Below are 18,915 nucleotides of genomic sequence, written 5' to 3' on the forward strand. Positions count from 1 at the left end.
GGCCAGAAACGATGGCCGGGAAAAGACAGAGCACCGACGTCACTTGCTGTGCCCGCGCGTCACAACTACTCAACGCAAGTTCCCCCTCCCCCTATTATTATTATTATTATCGTTGGTCTGGTTCATGCTTTCCCCAGGTACAGCCAGTACACTCCAGTCTGCGACGACTGCCTTATTGCTCTACCAGTCCTGGCAATCCATCCTCTCATTCAATCAGTCGCAATTGGTAAGTCGCTTCTGGTAAGTTGATACCCAACCTTGAGCTTCCCCTCTATTCACTGCCTCTTTCCCCTGTCCCTCTACTTTGCTCAAAGGGCACCGATCTTTGGTGGTCTGCGCCCGGTTTCCCTAGTCCTCTCCGCACCCGTCCCTCTACGCACGTTCCGGCGAACTTATCTTTTATCTTCTTCTTAGCTCACCGGCAACGGTATCGTGTGCACCTCCAGCTTCGACCTGCATGGCTCTATCCTCAACAGCTAGCGAGTGCAACTAAAGCTCGCGCTCTAAAGTAAGCTCACTGCTCCTCGATGTTTTCGAACGTTCCCTACTGCCCCTCCATGATACCGATAATCTTATCTGATGGTTCCGTCACTCTACTGACCGGTGGGATACATTTTCAGGCCGTTTTCACCCACCGTTTCCACCTTATCTCCCATCCTCCATAGCTGCCAGTAACTCCTCCCCAGGCCCGGGTCACGGCCATACCCCGCGATCATGTTGGAGGGACTGGTTGCCAACCTACTCAACCGCTTTCTGGGGATCTACGTCAAAAACTTTGATGCTAAGCAACTCAACATCGGTATCTGGTCTGGCGACGTGAAACTCCATAATCTAGAACTCCGACGGGAAGCTCTCGATCAATTACACCTCCCCCTCAACGTCGTCGAAGGCCATGTCGGACAGCTCACGTTATCCATCCCCTGGTCGAATCTCCGAGGCAAACCCGTCCGGGTCGACATCCAGGATGTTTTCCTCCTCGCAGCTCCCAAGGAGGACGCAGACTACGACCCAGAGGAGGAAGAGAGGCGAGCGCATGCTCTCAAAATGGACAAGATTGAGAGTGCGGAAATGCTGAAAGAACGCAACATCGAAGGAATGAGCCAGGAGGAGCAGCGCCGGAACCAGAGTTTCACCCAGAGTCTGGTGACCGCTGTCGTCGACAACCTCCAGATTTCTATCAAGAACGTCCACTTCCGCTACGAGGACTCGATCGCTTCGCCGTCCCACCCTTTTGCTGTTGGCGTGACACTGAAGGAATTAAGTGCCGTCAGTACCGACTCCGAGTGGAACCCTACCTTCATCCAGTCCACTTCCGGCACCACGCACAAACTGGCCATCTTGGGCGCTCTGGCTGTCTATTGGAATACCGATGCAGAACTCTTGGGCACAGGACGGGGTTCGGACGTGGGCGCAGAAGCTCAAGGCATTGGGCATGCGGAGCTGCTTGACAAGTTAAGGGCTGGTATCGATAATCAAGACAGTGCCCAGTTCATGCTGCGCCCAGTCAGTGGCCGTGCAGGTTTGGAGCTGGACAAATCGGGCAAGCATGACCGGCCGTCTCTCAAGGCTAGGCTTCTATTCGATGAGCTCAGCTTCGTCCTGGACGACCATCAATACCGTGATGGTCTGATGCTTGTGGATTTGTTCCATTACTTCATCCGCCATCAAGAATACAAGAAATTGCAGCCCAAGTGTCGGCCCAAGGAGGACCCCAGGGCATGGCTGAGATTTGCTGGAGAGGCCGTACTCAGCAAGATCCATGATCGTAATAGGCGATGGACTTGGGCTTATCAAAAGGAGCGAAGGGACGATCGCATCGCCTACATCGACCTGTTCAAGAAACAGAAGCGAGAAGGAACGCTCACCGGATTCGACGAAGAGAAGTTCGATCACCTTCAGCGCAAGCTGAGTTACGAGGACATCCGCTTCTGGCGGTCACTAGCAAGGAACCAGCTGCGGAAAGAGAACGTCGGCGTCAAGAAACCGGCGCAACAACAGACCTGGGGTGAATGGTTCTGGGGTACAAAGAAGGAAGAGTCGGAGGAAACTGCCATGACTGAAGAGCAACGGCAGGAGCTGTACAATGCTATTGACTGGGACGAGAAGAAGGCGATTGCGGAAAGTGTCGATGTCCCGCGAGAATGGGTCAAGCTCCAGGTCAACGCCGGCCTGAAAGCTGGAAGCTTCACAATGAAGCGCGATCCTCACGGGAGGGCGGATGAAGTCATGAAAATGGTGTTTGACAATTTCCGAGCCAAGGCTCTACAACGTCCTGACTCTTTCTTCATTGATGTCAACCTCGGTGGACTGAGGGTGTATGACGGGACGACTCCAGGGAGTCTTTTCCCGCAAATCGTTAAGGTCAAGGACTCCCTCCCCGAACCCAAGCACCGTCTGTCCCAAGCCTCAGGCGATGAGGAGCTCGACTCTGAGGCCGACGACGACATCTCTGCATACCAGGACAGCTTGTTCCATCTGCAGCTTGAGAAGAATCCTCTCGAGAGTGACGCAGACTCAGTGGTCAAAGTCAAGATGAAGAGTATCGAAGTCATCTACAATCCTACGTTCATCGTTGAAATAGTCAAGTTCTTCGAGCCGCCAGAGCGACATATGGAGTCCATCGGGGCTCTTCTCGACACCGCAGGTGCTACCGTCGAGGGGATTCGGCAGCAAACGCGAGCCGGCCTTGAATTTGCCTTGGAGGAGCACAAGAAAGTCGACGCACAGTTCGATATTCATGCGCCTTTGATCATCGTCCCGGAAAGTATCACACAAGAGAGCTCACTTTGTCTGATTCTGGACGCCGGTCATATCAGTGTCAATAGCGAGTTAGTCGACAGACAGACTATGAAAGACCTTCAATCGAAACAAAAACGGCAGTATGAGGAGGGCGACTACAAGGAGCTCGAGCATCTGCTCTATGACCGATTCTTGCTCAAGCTTGATTCAACTCAGGTCCTCATCGGTCCCGGTATCGAGATCACAAAGTCACAGCTTAGCTCTGATGTCGAGTCGCGCAATTTACACATTATTGACCGCATCAATGTAGACTTCGTTCTGGAGATGTGCATTGTACCCAAGGTCACTGAACTCACGAGGACTCGTATATCTGGTCATCTCCCCGAGCTACACGCTTCGATGTCGGACAAGAAATATAAGGGCTTGATGAAACTCATTGATATCGCCATTCCACGCTTCAGTGATGGCAGTGACTCGAAGAAGCCGGAAGAGAGAGCAACAGAGGCGCCTGCGACTGCCGACAGGCCTAGGTCGGCTTCTTTCCAGCCGTCCAACCTTAGGGAGCTTCCCGTCGTTGATGAGTCGGACGATGAGTCGGATGACGAAAACATGCAGAAGAGCATCGATAAGCCCATGAATATCCATCGACGCGATTTTGAATTCAAGTTCACTGTAGGCTGTTTACGAGGCTCATTATTCCGCTCCGACCCGAATGATCAGCTTCGTGACCACCTGCTCGTTGAACTGGTAGCCGAAGGCTTTGCTCTGGATTTCTACATGAGACCTTTCGATATGGTCGCAGAGGTTGTTTTGAAGTCCTTGAGTGTAGACGACTACATTGAAGAGAATCCAGTACCGGAGTTTAAGAGAATAATATCTTCCAAGGGCTTCGATGCCGACGAGAACAAAGATCTCTTCCACCTCAAGTTCGTCAAAGTGAATCCTGACTCTCCCGAGTTTCATTCCACATATGAAGGCGTGGCAATGAACCTTGACACATCCGTATCGACCATCAATCTCATCGTGACTAGGAAGACGCTCCTGACGCTCCTGGACTTTATCCTCCTCACTTTCACAAGTCCGGACCAAGCAAACAACCAGGTAACCCAGGCGGATGATAGTAATCAAGACGCCATAGCCGCAAACGAGCAATCTCAACAGACTGGCAAGATTCGCATCAAAGCCAATATGAAGAGTATTGCCCTTATTCTCAACAACGATGGCGTCAGGCTTGCTACGCTCAGTCTCAATACAGCCGATGTCGGAATCAATCTTGTGGGTCGCGCGATGTTGATCCAGTCGCGAATTGGAAGCCTGACTCTCATCGACGATGTCAACACAGGTGCATCAGAGAGCTCAGATCTTCGCAGACTTCTCACCATTGAGGGTGACAATTTTGCCGACTTCAAATACGAGACGTTTGATCCAGGAAGTGCAGATTATCCCGGTTATGATTCTGAGGTTTTCCTGAGGTCAGGCTCGATGAAGATCAATTTCGTAGAAGAGCCCTACCGCAAAATCATCAACTTCCTCGTGAAGTTTGGCAAGATGCAGGCCATCTTCAATGCCGCCCGGCAAGCTGCAGCGAATCAGGCTAACCAGCTTCAAGAGAATGCCTCCCGGATGCGATTCGATGTGGTTGTTATGACGCCCATTCTGGTCTTCCCAAGCTCTCTGACAGAAAGTGGTGTGCATGACACGATTACAGCTCACCTGGGTGAAATATACGCCAAAAACACTTTCGTTCCTCTTGATGACGCTAAGGACAGCCCTGCTGTAAATCTGATCTCTTCTGGTATTCGCAACATCCGTTTGACTTCCAAGTTCCATTACGATGCAGATACTGTAGAGGAGCTTGAGATGATACAGAAAGTCAATCTTGATTTCAGTATTTGCTATCTCGAACATCAGCAAGATAACCCGCGTCCAGATATCGAGGTAGAAGGGTCCATGTCCCCGATTAATCTTCGAATTTCGCAGAAGCAATTCAAGTTCTTGTTGGATTTGTCCAAGACGGTTCCCAATGCCTTCGCTACCGATAGTGAACAACAAGAGCTCGAAGCCCTGGAAGCTCTTCCTTCGTCAGTAACAGAGCCCTCCAGGGAGGCCGAGTCCAAGGCGATTGAGCGAAGTCTTTCACGGGAGCGAACATCCTTGGAAGATGTCAAGCAAGAAACATGGGTTCGACTGGACATGGTCTTCAAGGTGGACAGTGTTGGGCTCGAGCTTATCTTAGCTGCCGATGATGCGCCAGTCGGTCGCTTGGAGGACTCTAGCCTATCCAAGTTCTCACTCAATGACACGAAAGTCAAAATGCGTATGCTGACGGATGGCTCCTTGGAGTCCGAGCTTCTGATTCACTCCCTCTCCATCCGGGATAGCCGCAACCAGGACACGAATAAATTCAGGAAGATCATGTCCTTGATCAACAACGACGTTCAGCAGCAATTTATGGCCAGCGTCTCCATGTCTCCGGGCCCGCAGAAGCACCTCATTGCCATGCTTACAATTGACAGCCCGCGTATCATACTGGCTTTGGACTACCTATCTGCTTTACAGTCGTTCGCAAATTCAGCTTTTGCCTCGGAAGAACCAGTGGTTGAAGAAGAGAGCGACGAGACTCTTGAAGAGTCAGAGCCTCGGTCCAGCACTGCCGAAAGTGACGATGCTTCGTTGAATGCCCTGTCAAATGAAGACGCGCCACCTGCTGCTTCTGCAGAACAAATGACTGTATCTTTTAGGGTGAATCTGGTTGATGCTCAAGTGATTACGATTGCTAATCCCGCTATCGCACATACTGAAGCTATTGTCTTGGGGACTAAGCAGCTATTGTTCTCTCATCAGAACGTTTCGACACTGCAGATTAGCAAAGTTGGCATGTTCCTCTGTCGCATGGACAAATTCGAAACTAGTAGGCTTCGGATCCTGGACGATTTCACTTTAGAGGTGTCAGTGGACAGTCGTGGGCAAGAGAAGGGCTCCTCCCTCACCTCCATCAATGCCCACATAGAACCTCTGGTTCTGCGTCTTTCTCTTCGAGACATCTTGATGGCGATCCAAATTGTGAACAAGGCTTCTGAAATGAGGGCTCAAAGGACACAACCAGTTGAGACCGGCGAAGTGAAGAGCTTACCAGAAGCGAAGAGTATTAAGCCGAAGTCATCTAGGCGGCAATCGACTGGCAGACAATCCTCGTCAGCTATGGCCCCGAGAACCCGACGCCAATCGAGTGCGGCTGCAGAACAATCAGCTCGGATTTCAAGCCTAGGACGCTCGGCTATTCTCAAGCGTGAAGAGTTGAATGCTCAGGTCGATGGGCTGAGAGTTATTCTTATCGGCGATCTTCATGATCTTCCATTGCTCGATTGGAGTGTTAAGAAGTTCAATGTCGATGTCCGCGACTGGTCTACGACGCTGAATGCCGATACTAGCTTTGAAACTTTCGTCAATGTGTACAACTTCTCAAAGTCTGCATGGGAGCCTCTTATTGAACCATGGCAACTGGGATTCCACGTGGCTAGGGAGGTCGATCCGGAGATCTTCTCTATAGACGCCTATTCTCACAAGACGATGGAGCTCACTCTGACATCCGCCACGATTGCGCTGGCCTCGAAGTCTTTCCAGTTCCTGTCCACGGACGAGGATGTTCTTTCCAAGCCAAGAGGGGCAGATGCACCTTACCGAATCCGCAACTACACGGGTTTCGACCTGCACGTCTGGGCCGATATCGGTGCAGATGAAGATGGACCGGCTGCCAGACTAGCCGACGGCGAGGAGTACCCTTGGCGATTCGAGGACTCGACTTCGATGCGTGAGACACTCGCACCCGAGGGACATGCCGGGCTTGTCGGCATCAAGCTCGAAGGGAGTGGCTTCGACAGCGTGAACCGGATCCCAGTTGTCAGAGAAGGTGAAATTCTGTACAGTCTGAAACCCAAGAAGGACGGCATTCTTCATCGACTTCTGGTCGAGGTCAAATTAGGTGCGGACAATGTGAAGTATATCACCTTCCGCTCGCCGCTGGTAGTCGAGAACAGCACGCAGATTCCTGTGGAATTGGGCGTTTTCAATCCTCAAGAAGGTCACTTGCTGAAGATCGAGAAGATCCTTCCCGGAGAATCACGGCCTGCACCTGTTGGAGCAGCTTACATGCACTCCCTCGTCATCCGTCCTGACCAAGGATTCGGGTACGATTGGTCTAATGAGCAACTGCACTGGAAAGACATGCTACGTCGCCCCACTCGGACAATCAAGTGCCTAAGTGAAGGCGGGCAACAGTCCCCTCCCTTCTATTTCCAGATGCACGCCAGTTACAACGAGCGGGACTCTCTCACGGGCGTCTATCCTTACATGAGGATCAAGATCTTTGCGCCTGTTGAGATCCAGAATCTTCTTCCGTATGATTTCAAGTATCGGATTTACGACAAGAACACAAGAAAGGACTGGACGAACTTCCTGCGCAAGGGAGGTGTCAGCCCGGTCCACGTTGTTGAACTTTCCCACCTGTTGCTACTCAGCGTGGACCTGGAGGACACGGTATTCAAGCAGAGTGACTTTGCGATCATCAATGGTAATTCTCAAGATTTCAAGAGAGAGCATACCTTGTCTCTGAAGGATGAGCGAGGCATTCAGTTGCGATTGAAACTCCACTACTTCAGAGTCCCTGACAGTGGTGGGGCCTTTAAGGTCTCTGTCTACAGCCCATACCTCATTCTGAACAAGACTGGTCTGCCCATGGAGATCCAAAGCAAGGCCTTCCTACAATCAGCCCGCTCGGCTGCGGGGCAAGGATTGAGGGCTGATCCCCGGAATGGGGGGCGTACGCTCCCATACATGTATTCCTACCATACTGATGATCAGAAGAACCGGTCTATGCTGAGAATAGGAGACTCTGCTTGGAGTAAGCCCCAGAGTTTCGAGGCCATTGGAAGCACTTTTGAGGTTATTCTCCCAGATCAGCAGGGCAGAAGTGAGTTCCATTCGGGTGTCTCCGTTGCTGAGGGCGAGGGCAAATACAAGATGACCAAAGTCGTGACTATCGCACCTCGATTCGTTCTGAAGAACAAGTTGAGCGAGGACATCTTGGTCCGAGAGCCCGGTTCTTCCAGTGTGCTCAACATCAAGAGTGGCGAGCTTGTACCTCTCCATTTCTTACGCCAAGTCGCTGAGAAACAGCTTTGCCTGTGCTTCCCTGGCGTTAATAACCAGTGGTCTTCTCCGTTCAACATCGCAGATATTGGGACGGTGCATGTCAAATTGGCCAAAGCGCAACAACGTCAGAGACTCATCAAAGTTGATGTGGTCATGGAAGGCGCAACGCTCTTCCTCCATTTTAGCTTCGAAACTCGGAACTGGCCGTTCTCCATGCGGAATGAGAGTGATATGGAATTTATTTTCTACCAAGCTGTGAGTACTTTCGCCAAGATGTGAAGAAGTCGTTGACTGATTACTTTTTAGAATCCGAACGTCGAAGAGGATGAGGAAGACAGAACAAATGGCTGGCGACCGATCCGCTATCGACTTCCCCCCCGAAGTATCATGCCTTACGCTTGGGATTACCCAGCCACTAAGAACAAATCTCTTGTTCTGGCATGCAAGGGCAAAGAAAGACATGTCAGGCTTGCAGAGATTGGCAATTTGATACCTATGAGAATCCCGCCTACTCAGTACGGTGAGACCCAGAAAATTGTTGATATCAATATCGTTGCCGATGGGCCGACTCAAACCTTGATGTTGTCCAACTTCAAGCAATCCAAGAGTATGTACAAGCAGAAAGACAGGGGACAAGCCTCGCAGAGCAGCTTAAGCGCTGGTTTCGAGGTCAAAGAGCTTGATTCGGATGTCAACTTTAAGGCTCAGCTCCGCCTTGGAGGAATCGGCATCTCTCTGATCAATCAAAATCTCAAGGAGTTGCTATATCTGACATTCCGTGAGATTGACATCAAATTCAGGGAATCAAGAATCTACCAGACCTTGAATACCACCATCAAATGGATACAGATTGACAACCAATTATATGGCGGCATCTTCCCAATCTTGCTCTACCCCAGTGTGGTTCCAAAGACTGGCAAGGAAATGGAAGCACATCCAATCTTCCACACAATGGTGACTCGGGTGAAGGACGATTCTTATGGTGTTCTCTACATCAAGTACGCCACAGTTCTCTTACAGCAGATGACACTGGAGCTTGACGAGGACTTCATTTTTGCGATGTTGGACTTCGTCAAGGTACCCGGTGCATCGTGGTCTGAGGAACACGAGGGAAAGCTCTGTGACGAGGATTTGAATATCCCAGAACCGCAGACTGAGGGTACTGTCTCAGACGTCTACTTTGAGCTACTTCACCTGCAGCCCATGCAACTCGATATCTCCTTTATGCGTACCGAGCGTGTGAATGCGGAGGACACCTTGCAGCCGTCGAACCCCCTGATGTTCTTCGTTCATGTCATGACCATGTCGATGGGCAATGTGAACGATGCACCCATTCGGCTCAATGCGCTCATGCTAGAGAACGCTCGTGTCTCTCTTGATGTTCTTGTCAGCAATATCCAGAGACATTACACCCAGGAGTTCTTGCGACAAGTGCACGTTGTCTTGGGGTCGGCTGATTTCTTGGGTAATCCTGTCGGTTTGTTCAACAACGTCAGCTCCGGTGTCGCTGCTATCTTCTATGAGCCTTACCAGGGTCTTGTCATGACTGATCGGCCACAAGAGCTTGGTATCGGCATCGCGAAGGGGGCGACCAGTTTCGTGAAAAAGTCCGTTTTTGGATTCTCTGACAGCATGGCCAAGCTCACCGGAAGTATGTCCAAGGGTCTGGCCGCTGCCACCCTAGACAAAGAGTTCCAAGACCAGCGACGAATGTCCAAGTCGCGGAACCGACCGAAGCACGCTCTGTATGGCATCACTGCTGGGGGAAATGCCTTCGCAACTAGTCTCGCAAGTGGCATCGGAGGACTCGCCCGCCACCCCCTCCAGGGTGCTGAAAAGGAAGGCATCCAAGGCTTTTTCAAAGGTGTCGGAAAGGGTGTCCTGGGTCTTGCGACGAAACCCGCCATTGGCGCCTTCGATCTTGCCTCAAGTGCGTATGCCCTTCAGCCAAATATGAATTTACACTGACCGTTATCTAGATCTCGCTGAAGGCGTGCGTAACACCACCACTGTTTTCGACGCGGAGGGCCTCGATCGTGTACGTCTGACCCGCTTCATCGGCACCGACGGTATCGTTCGGCCGTACTCGCAACGCGAAGCACTCGGACAATTCTGGCTCAAGACGGCCGATGACGGCAAATATTTTAACGAGGACTACATTGCGCATCTTGAGCTCCCGGGTCGAGACATGCTGGTCATGTTGACCTACGATCGAATCATCCTCGTGCGCACGAAGAAGCTTCGCACAGAATGGGACATGCGCTTGAAGGACATCCAGACCATATCTAAGGAGCGAACGGGAATGAGCATCACTCTCAAGGGGGGTGCTAATGGGCCATTCATCCCAGTGCAGGATGAGAGCTCGAGGAATTGGTTGTACCGACAGATTGCTGTTGGTGAGTATTCTTCTTATTCCATTTGTTGTATACAAGACTGATTGTGCCATTTAGCTGTTAATGCTTTTAATGAGAAGTATAATGCACGTGCCTAGGACCAACCACCCTCGGAAGCCTTAATGAGATATCCTACTGAAGGGCAGGGGTAGTGTTTTGGAGGCAATGATTGTACAACATGTATGCATGGATCGTTTCAGCAAAGAATGCTTATGAGGCTTCCAAGCTAGCTACGCCAAGCTGGACCTGAACAGGATGGATTTTGGCGGAGGTACAGACGGAGCGACATGATGCAATTGGAAGCTGGTTTGGATGATTGTTGTTTCCGTGTTCCTGCAGATTCAGCGAGTATATATATCATTTTTCCCCTAATGTTATGCTGTTGTAACTATGACTGCGACTGGTCATCTTACCCCTGGCACTCCAATGTTCTTCTAATGCAGGTGTATACTATACCCTCATGATTCACTCTCCCTGCTTTACCAATTGGGATGGCGGGGTGTGAATGTCTCACCTCCCCACCTCTTCTACTGACAGAAACTCTGTTCTGTGGATCCTTGGACTCCACTGTGGTAAATTGATACAGACTCCTAGTCAACGAGAGCTACCCCAACATCGGCGTCTAGCTACTAACCGCCTGTAGTCTTTTCTCGTTAGAAATTGCCTCAAGGGGTTAAGATTTTCCCTGGATGCGCGACAACACGAAGGGTGAGTTCGGTAGCGAGCCAGCAGGATCCATCTAGACTGATACCTGACAGATACGTAGCCTGTCATATACTTCCGGTGTCTTTACCAGTAGTTACCAGTACCTGCTGTTCTTCCATTCCGTCATGTCGTACAGGGTCTGGCCTTGTGTGACGCTGTCTGACTGGCTTCAACTGGGTCAAGCCTGGAGATACTCCTAGACCTACGCGATCAAGCTCGTTATTGTCGAGCGCCGCAGTATGTGATGGCGACAACAAAGTTCTCGCTCTTTTTTCTCTGGCTTGGGTAAGTCCTGGGAGGGGGACATCTTTCTGGCATCAAATTGCCCTCGAAACCGATATTATAGCAGTGCTAATCGTGTCTGGACTGACAGTCTGGTCCATCTCACTGGTCTCTACTTTTTCACCCAAGGCTTTCTTCTGACTCGCCAGATCCTCGAGTCGAGGAGCACCTGCGACGAACCCCCGCGAGAGATCTGGGCCAGCACCGCACCTCACGCAGATGATGGATGCTGCTGGCTCCGGCCCACCTTCAAGAAAGCCATCATCCTGATTATCGACGCCCTCCGCTACGACTTCACCACCCCTATTCCTCCCTCCCAAGCAGACAAGCCATACCACAATGCCCTCACCGTCCTGCACACCCTCGCACACGAGCGACCCCGCAACGCCCTCCTCCTTCCCTTCCTCGCCGACCCCCCGACCACGACCCTCCAACGCCTCAAGGCTCTCACCACCGGCACGCTCCCAACCTTCATCGAGGCCGGCTCCAACTTCGCCGGCTCCGCCCTCACCGAAGACAACCTCATCGACCAGCTGCTCCTCTCCTGCCCCGCCCCGTCCTTGAAAGCCAGTTCCAATCCCAGCGCCAACTCCAGCTTCCCCCACCCCCCACCACAACGCCGCCTCGTCCACCTGGGCGACGACACCTGGCTCAAACTCTATCCAGCCCACTTCCTCCCGCACCTCTCCCATCCGTTCTCCTCCTTCGTCGTCGAAGACCTCCACACCGTCGACACAGGCGTCACCACCCACCTCCTCCCCCTCCTGCGCAATGACACCCTCCAGCACGAATGGGACGTGATCGTCGGCCATTTCCTGGGCGTGGACCACGTCGGCCACCGCTTCGGCGCCGCGCATCCGCTCATGCGGGCCAAGCTACGGCAGATCGATGCCGTCGTGCGCGAGGTGGTCGCTGCCCTCGATGAGGATACCGTGCTGGTCGTCATGGGCGACCATGGCATGGATGAGCATGGGAATCATGGTGGGGAGACGCTGGAGGAGGTTCTAGCTGCCTTGTGGTTGTATTCGCCGCGGGAGTTTGTCGGGGGGAGAGATGCTGGGACTGCTGATGTTGGGAATGTTGATTGGGAGTGGGAGAGGGGTGGGAAAGAGGACCTGCTGAGTGCGGCAGTGCCGCAGGTTGATATCGTTTCGACGCTGGCGCTACTGCTCGGCGTGCCCATCCCGTTCAATAATCTGGGTAGGCCGATCGAGGAGGTCTTTGCGTTTAGTACCGATGGTATGGAGACAATCGATTGGGGGAGGTTGGTGCGGGTGAATGCTTTGGCTGCGGCGCAGATGGAGCGGTTTCATGCGGAGTATACTAGGTTGTATGGGGGTATGAAGGGTGGTATTGAGGTTTGGATTGCAGATTTTGTGCAGAGTGAGGTGGATTTTGGGGATGATGATTCGTTGAGGCGCGCTTATGCGGGTTTAAGGGAGTATCAGGCGGAGTTGTTGACGGGGTATCGACGGGTTTGGGCGCAGTTTAATGTCTTGTATATGGTTGAGGGGGTTATGGTGCTCTTGTTGAGTGTTCTTGCGATGGTCTGCGCGCTTATTGATGGGTCTTGCTTCGAGGGGCCGTGGTTTATATCCAGGGCGGCGGTGGCAGGTGGTTTGATGGGTGTTGAGGTCGCTGGTGCTCATGTTGTCTATGCGGACTCTGCATATCGCTTGGTGGAGAGCCTGGTGCTGGGCACTGTGATAGCCAGTTTGACAAGCGTGATCGCTAGGGTTCATTGTGGTGCTGTGCGACGCTGCTGGCAGTCCGGGTTCAGCATTGCCAATTGGCAGGCCATCTTGTTTCCTCTTGCTCTTTCGCTGGGCTTCGCGTCAAACTCCTACACCATCTGGGAAGATGAGATCCTGTTGTTCTTTCTCTCCAGCTTCGGGCTCTGCATGCTCGTCTCGTCCACCCACAAGATATCTCCCGTTTTGTTCCTGCTACTGACGCGCCTCGCCTCCTTTAGTCGACTGTGTCGTGAAGAACAACTCCCGACTTGCCAGACCACCTTCTACCGACTCGAGAACTACCTCCCCTGGCGCGTCGTCGCGCCATTCCTGACTGCTGTTCTGATACTGTCTACGTTGCAAGCCGTTAGCCTACGGTCTATACAAGCATGGTTCACGCTCTGTATCCCCGCTGCGCTCGTCCTCAACGCTCTTTTCTGGACACTCGAAACAGCCACCGAGCAGAACTGGCTCGCAAGCATCGCCACAGACGACACCTCCAAGACTCTCCGTGTGATCATCGCTCGAATCGTGCTGTCTATCAGTCTCTCCGGACTCGGCTCTGCCTTTCTGTCTTCGAAGCGTTTCCTCAACGACAAACCAGACATCCTCACCACTGCTGTGCTCCTGGTCTGTATCCTGGTGAGTCCCCCAACCAGCGGCCTCTTACTCGCAGCCCTCTACTCCCAGCTTCTCCTCCTCCCCTACAGTACTACAACCCACAGAAGCGGTCCAATCGTCACCGCCCTCCTAGGAACCTTCTACTTCTTCACCACCGGCCACAACGCCACCTTTGCCTCAATCCGGTGGAAAGCCGCGCACATCGGATTCCGCGACGTGGTCTACCCATGGTCGCCACTGCTGGTGGGGATAAACACATTTGCTGGGCCCATTCTCGCTGCGTGTGCCGTCCCTTTATTCTACCGGGTTTCTACACCACGGGAGAGGAGACTGGAGGTCCAAGCCCAGATGATCCTCGCGCATAGCACCGTGTACGCCCTCTGGGCCGTCTCCACGGCGGTGTGGGCGTGCATCCTCCGCCGCCATTTGATGCTATTCGCCATCTTCTGTCCGCGGTTCCTGATGGCGGCGGTGGTGTTGGGAGTGGTGGATGTGGTTGGTTTGGTCAATGTGCTTGTAATGTAGATATGCCCTGGGCTATTTGTATATACTGCACCTAGATTGTAAGGGTGTACTGTTGTGTTGTGGAAGGTAGAAGTTGTGAGAGTACGGTACTTTCTTGATTGCGAGGTTATAGATCATACACAAATGAATGACAATAGTTGGAGTTGTTGACGTCAACGATACTAGGAAATGATTTCCACGGCGACCACTGCCTTTCCTTCCTTGTCAGTTCCCAGAGACACACTCAGACTGACTTCCTCAACCACCCACTCACACAATCATTCAATCACTCAATCACAATCACTCAACCACTGATCACTCGCCCGCTCACTCAATCCCCGCAAGAGTCATCCCCACGACAGACTCACAACCCATCTCACTTGCAATAATGCACCCAGCAAGCCTACACACACCAGATTAGCGACCATATCACCAACCCCTTTTCCCCCAAATCCCCATCCCAACCAACCTAATCCCCAGAAAAAGAAAAAAAAAAAAACATACGTTACGACACTTCTCCCCCCCATGATTATGGCGACAATGGTCCAAACACTTATTATACCCCTTCACATTCCGACAAAACTGGACGTCCGCCTCGGAGTCCACCCCCTCGGGAGCAGGGGCAGCAGCAGCAGCAGCAGCGATAGCCTCCGCACCGGCGTCAGCTTCAGCCTCAGCGGCAGGGACAGCGACAGCCAGGGAGGCGAGAAGGAGAGCGAGGGGGATGAGGAAGCGCATTTTCAATTCTATTCTTCAATCGGTTTGCGTTGTGGAACTGAGCTTTGAATGATGGTTCGTTGTTTTGATAGCTGTGTATTCTTCACCTAGGGCGAGAGCGAAGGTGTCTTTATAGCTTCATGATCTGATGTTTTCTGCGTAGCAGGTCGAGGGTTAAAGGGTGAGGATGAGAACAACCATCTCGTCCAATTTTCCCCCGAGTCTCTTTCTTCCCTTTGGGGTCTGGTACTGAATGCATGGATGGCCGTGAATACGTTCCGATGGTGGTACAGTTGAGGCGATGAGGTCGTGAGACGGGTGAGAATTCTGGACGAGGAGAGAATGTGGTATACAGGGTCTTTCGGCGTTGGTTGGGATGGTTTGTGTTTCTTGTGAGAGGGTGAAGGTGGTGGATTTGTTGTCTTCATCAGCTGCTCTTCTCAGCTGGATCTTGGTTGTTTGTCTGTCTGTCTGTCTGTCTGTCTGTCTGTTGACTGGTTAGTGGTTATTGAGCTGAGGGTGAGCTGGCTGCGAGCTTACTGCTTTTTGGATCTGTGGATCTCTGTTGTTCATGGGTCTGTGTATATATCTCCGTCCGTCATGGACGGACGGCGTGCTTCGATTCGTACCAGTAAGTAGGTGTAGACAGGAAAAGGTCACTGTACAATGGTAGTAAATAGCGAAGATAATCTATACTCCCGTCTAATGTGAGTACTACCCCATCTCCATCTACGATCTATACTACCATCCATCCATCCCAATCACTGATCGGAACCCTCACACAACTCAAAACAAATCCGGAGGATATTCGCACCACACAATCCCCTTCCCTTCCCCCTCCCCGTCAACCCTCAACTCAAACCACGAGGCTCGTGAAACAGTCAAAAACAAATTGCCCTGCCCTGGCATTTCACCCAGGGTCTCAGGGGCTGTTTGTTTTGCTCCTCACACATATTACCCCAGGTCTGGGTAACCCGAGAAACCGTCCTGTGGAACAGTAAGCGGGATTGCGAAGCCGAAAATGGGGGGTGAGGGGGTAAGCAGTTTTCTGGAAGAAAAGAAAGTCATGAGGGAGTTGGATTTGAAGACAAATCTAAACTCTGATCTAGACTAACTTATCTCCGGTCAGGGTTTCATCGGGTTGGAATTGAGTTTGTCTATTCGGGGGTTGTGGGGTGGTGGTGAGATTACCTGCCCCCCGCCGGCATCGAATCACTGTTCGTACGGACGGATAGATGGAAGCTGATGTTGTGATGATAATGATGAGGAGGAGGATTGATTCGATAGAATGAATGTCACCTCAGCTCGGTGTGGGCCGGAGAAGATTCACCCGTCTTCTTTTGGGAAAGGCAGCTTTTTCCGCGGAGAAATAGAGCGAGTAGTCTCACCCCTATGTAAACCGAGGATAATACTCCGTACTAGATAGTTTCTTGTCAACACTGCTAGGACAGATCAGATGGGACTTGCGTCATAGGTGCACGGTTGGGGTTCCGAATCCCGGGGATGGAAGTTAAGTAGGTATGTAATAGGATGAAGATGGCGCAGTTTAAGCGTTAAACAGCTTGCTTTGTTTCTGTGGCTGGGAAAGGACAATGCCATGCAGCGGAATGGGGTGAGCGTGAGTCATTGGTATCTTGTAGAGAATTTCTGTGCCGTCTGTCGGTTTCATTGCAGTCTCTATTCAAGGCTACAATAGCCCAACGCTCGCGAAAAGAAACCAAACTCGCCGGTCAGGATGGTATGAGTGAGGGCTGGGATTCGTGAATCTGGTTTCATCGAGGCTCATCTGCAGCGCGATCTGAAACCTTTCCCCCTCTCCTCTCCCTCGGTCTCCATTTCTGTATTACTTGGCAGCGTTGGCTAAGGAAGTCCCCGGTACTGACAGCAGGAAATCGAACCGGGGTGAGTGAAGTACTCCGTACTTTTCTGGTGAACCAGACGAAGGCAAAGGTAAGCGTCACACAACAGCTGTTCGCAGAAGATGAGCTCATTAGTCCAACGGGACAAGCGCAGACGGGAATGCGTGGATGCATGGTACTTTTCTCGCCCTCCCTCTCTCTCTCTCTCTCGCTCTCCCTCGACGCCATAGCATCAAATATTAAATAGCTCAGAGCAAGACACATCCCCGGATCTCATCATGGAGGTCTTCAGGCAGCTATAGACTGCCTACCTCGTCAGTCGTTTCGAGAAGTTAGGCAAACATGATCCCCTCAAGTATCGGATGGTGGGTAGCAGGAGCCAAGCAGATCAGAACACACGGCAGCAATTGGAGTAGAGTTCGAGATCGGATGTCTCCAATATACCCTGCCCACTCGGGAGATGATGCTGGGAGGGACGAGGGGGGGCAAAAGCCTTGTGAGATGATGCATGCACGCACAAGGTTGAGGAGGCGAAGGAAGAGAAACGAGGCAACAAAGAGAGAGGGGCAAAGAAGGAACATCAGTGAGACCTTGACATGAGATACGTAACATACCCATACCAGAAGATAGATGTACATGTACCATATATTGTAGGTATACCATTTTCAGAGTAATATGCTGCTCGATCATGCCTGACCGATCTTATTGCCTTCTGTACTTCCTATCTTGCCTCTCGCTTCTTCCTCGGTCTAACAGTCCTCCAAGACCAACAGCGGCAAGAAGCCCAGGGGAGCCCATCACTCAAACAAACATCTGCACTCAAATCCAATTCTCATCACCCCATCACACTTGACTCCCGCAGAGTCAACTATGAGATGCCGTGCCGCTCTCTCTTGCTATCTCTGGAATGGGAAACCTAAGGCCGAGTCCATGGCTGATTATTGATCCCCACTCGGTGAGGAAACCAAACGAAAAAAAGGGCGAGGCAGCAAACACGGCAGAGAAAAGAGGAAGAGGGTTTGATATTTAGTGATAGATCCCGTCCTTTCCAATGTCTCCCTGGCCGATAATGATGTTGATGCTGATGAGGGTGGCATCAATAGAACGCCCTTTATCACTTTTCTCTTCCAAGCAAACAACCGCCTGGAGCCTGGGTGGTGATAGTGGTTCGGCCAGAATCACAATCCAGGTGTGATACTTGTGCCACAATCTCCTCCATCAGTACCCCATAGCTTCGTCTGAATTTAGATTGACTGAAAGGAGGGAACTGCGAGCACCGTTTCTGCATTACATTATCTCGACAGCAGCGGACAGCTGACCATAAAGCCTTATGGTAGGAAGTTATTCGTTGTTCCTTAGGCATCAAGGAAACCCGGCCATAAGGCATCAACCGCCAACTCAATCACAGCAGTCCTTCCATAGTAGATACCATGCAGAAATCAACGATCTAACTAACCCCCAGCCAGTTGTATCCAAGTCAATGACCACGAAATAAAAGAGAAGAATTGATTTACACGGGAAACGGGGCGGTAAAAAGCAGCCAAAGAACGAAAGAAAAGAAAGATCACATCGCATCGCATCGCATCGCATCCATCATCGTCATCATCATCAAACCCTCGCTCCCCCGCATCTCCCTCTTCTTCCCCTCCTCCAACCCCAGGCGGATTGCCAACTACAGGTTGAACACGAGGAAAATCAATCAATTCAATGCTCGGCTCACCGAGGTATCGACCTACGTACATACATACAGTACCTACTTGCATCTATCCAGTCCCACGAAGACCAGACTAACTCCCTCCCTCTGATTCCCTCCATCATCGGTCTAGATTCAACCCACACCTAGATTATAGACGTGGAATTTCAAGAAAAAAAAGTCGGAACTAGTATTTATGCATATCACCAATCTCGAAACCTATACCCAAGGAAAGATATAGGGGTCTAGACGGGACTGAGTCTTCTGGTTTCTTGTTTTTTTAGCTTTGGGGGTAAGTGTGTATCTGTCAACTTTGTTGGTTTCTCGATGACATATGGGGTTCATCTCCTAGCCGGTGGGATGGGGAGAAACACGGGTGACTAGTACAGTTGATGTACATACAGTAAGTAACAGTAATCTAGGCACACCGCATTACTGCTACGCTAAGGATGGTCGGCGATGTCAGTTGCAGATAACTTTATGATGGCAAGACAGACAATCAGTCAGTCAGAAGTTGC

At 51.5% G+C, this 18,915-nt stretch overlaps 4 protein-coding genes across 4 annotated transcripts; 2 read left to right on the forward strand and 2 right to left on the reverse strand.

Moving 5' to 3' along the window:
• Window positions 1–426: 426 nt before the first annotated feature.
• BO97DRAFT_7350 (membrane morphogenesis protein VPS13) lies at window positions 427–10,476 on the forward strand. Its single transcript, XM_025701030.1, has 5 exons — window positions 427–508; window positions 621–8,145; window positions 8,197–9,820; window positions 9,870–10,286; window positions 10,341–10,476. The coding sequence occupies exons 2-5, from the start codon at window positions 715–717 to the stop codon at window positions 10,379–10,381; spliced, it is 9,513 nt and encodes a 3,170-aa protein (XP_025556660.1). The 5' UTR covers window positions 427–508; window positions 621–714; the 3' UTR covers window positions 10,382–10,476.
• Window positions 10,477–11,167: 691 nt separating this feature from the next.
• Window positions 11,168–14,194, forward strand: BO97DRAFT_359341 (GPI ethanolamine phosphate transferase 3). Its single transcript, XM_025692314.1, has 2 exons — window positions 11,168–11,273; window positions 11,362–14,194. The coding sequence occupies exons 1-2, from the start codon at window positions 11,233–11,235 to the stop codon at window positions 14,147–14,149; spliced, it is 2,829 nt and encodes a 942-aa protein (XP_025556661.1). The 5' UTR covers window positions 11,168–11,232; the 3' UTR covers window positions 14,150–14,194.
• Window positions 14,195–14,504: 310 nt separating this feature from the next.
• On the reverse strand, window positions 14,505–14,866 carry BO97DRAFT_419745 (uncharacterized protein; the record flags this gene model as incomplete). Its single annotated transcript, XM_025696591.1, has 2 exons — window positions 14,505–14,531; window positions 14,633–14,866. The coding sequence occupies 2 exons, from the start codon at window positions 14,864–14,866 to the stop codon at window positions 14,505–14,507; spliced, it is 261 nt and encodes an 86-aa protein (XP_025556662.1).
• Window positions 14,867–16,534: 1,668 nt separating this feature from the next.
• On the reverse strand, window positions 16,535–17,064 carry BO97DRAFT_402068 (uncharacterized protein). The gene has a single exon (XM_025694407.1). The coding sequence runs from the start codon at window positions 16,930–16,932 to the stop codon at window positions 16,618–16,620; it is 315 nt and encodes a 104-aa protein (XP_025556663.1). The 5' UTR covers window positions 16,933–17,064; the 3' UTR covers window positions 16,535–16,617.
• Window positions 17,065–18,915: the final 1,851 nt, after the last annotated feature.

Source organism: Aspergillus homomorphus (genome assembly GCF_003184865.1).
Source record: "Aspergillus homomorphus CBS 101889 unplaced genomic scaffold BO97scaffold_1, whole genome shotgun sequence".
Taxonomy (NCBI): domain Eukaryota; kingdom Fungi; phylum Ascomycota; class Eurotiomycetes; order Eurotiales; family Aspergillaceae; genus Aspergillus; species Aspergillus homomorphus.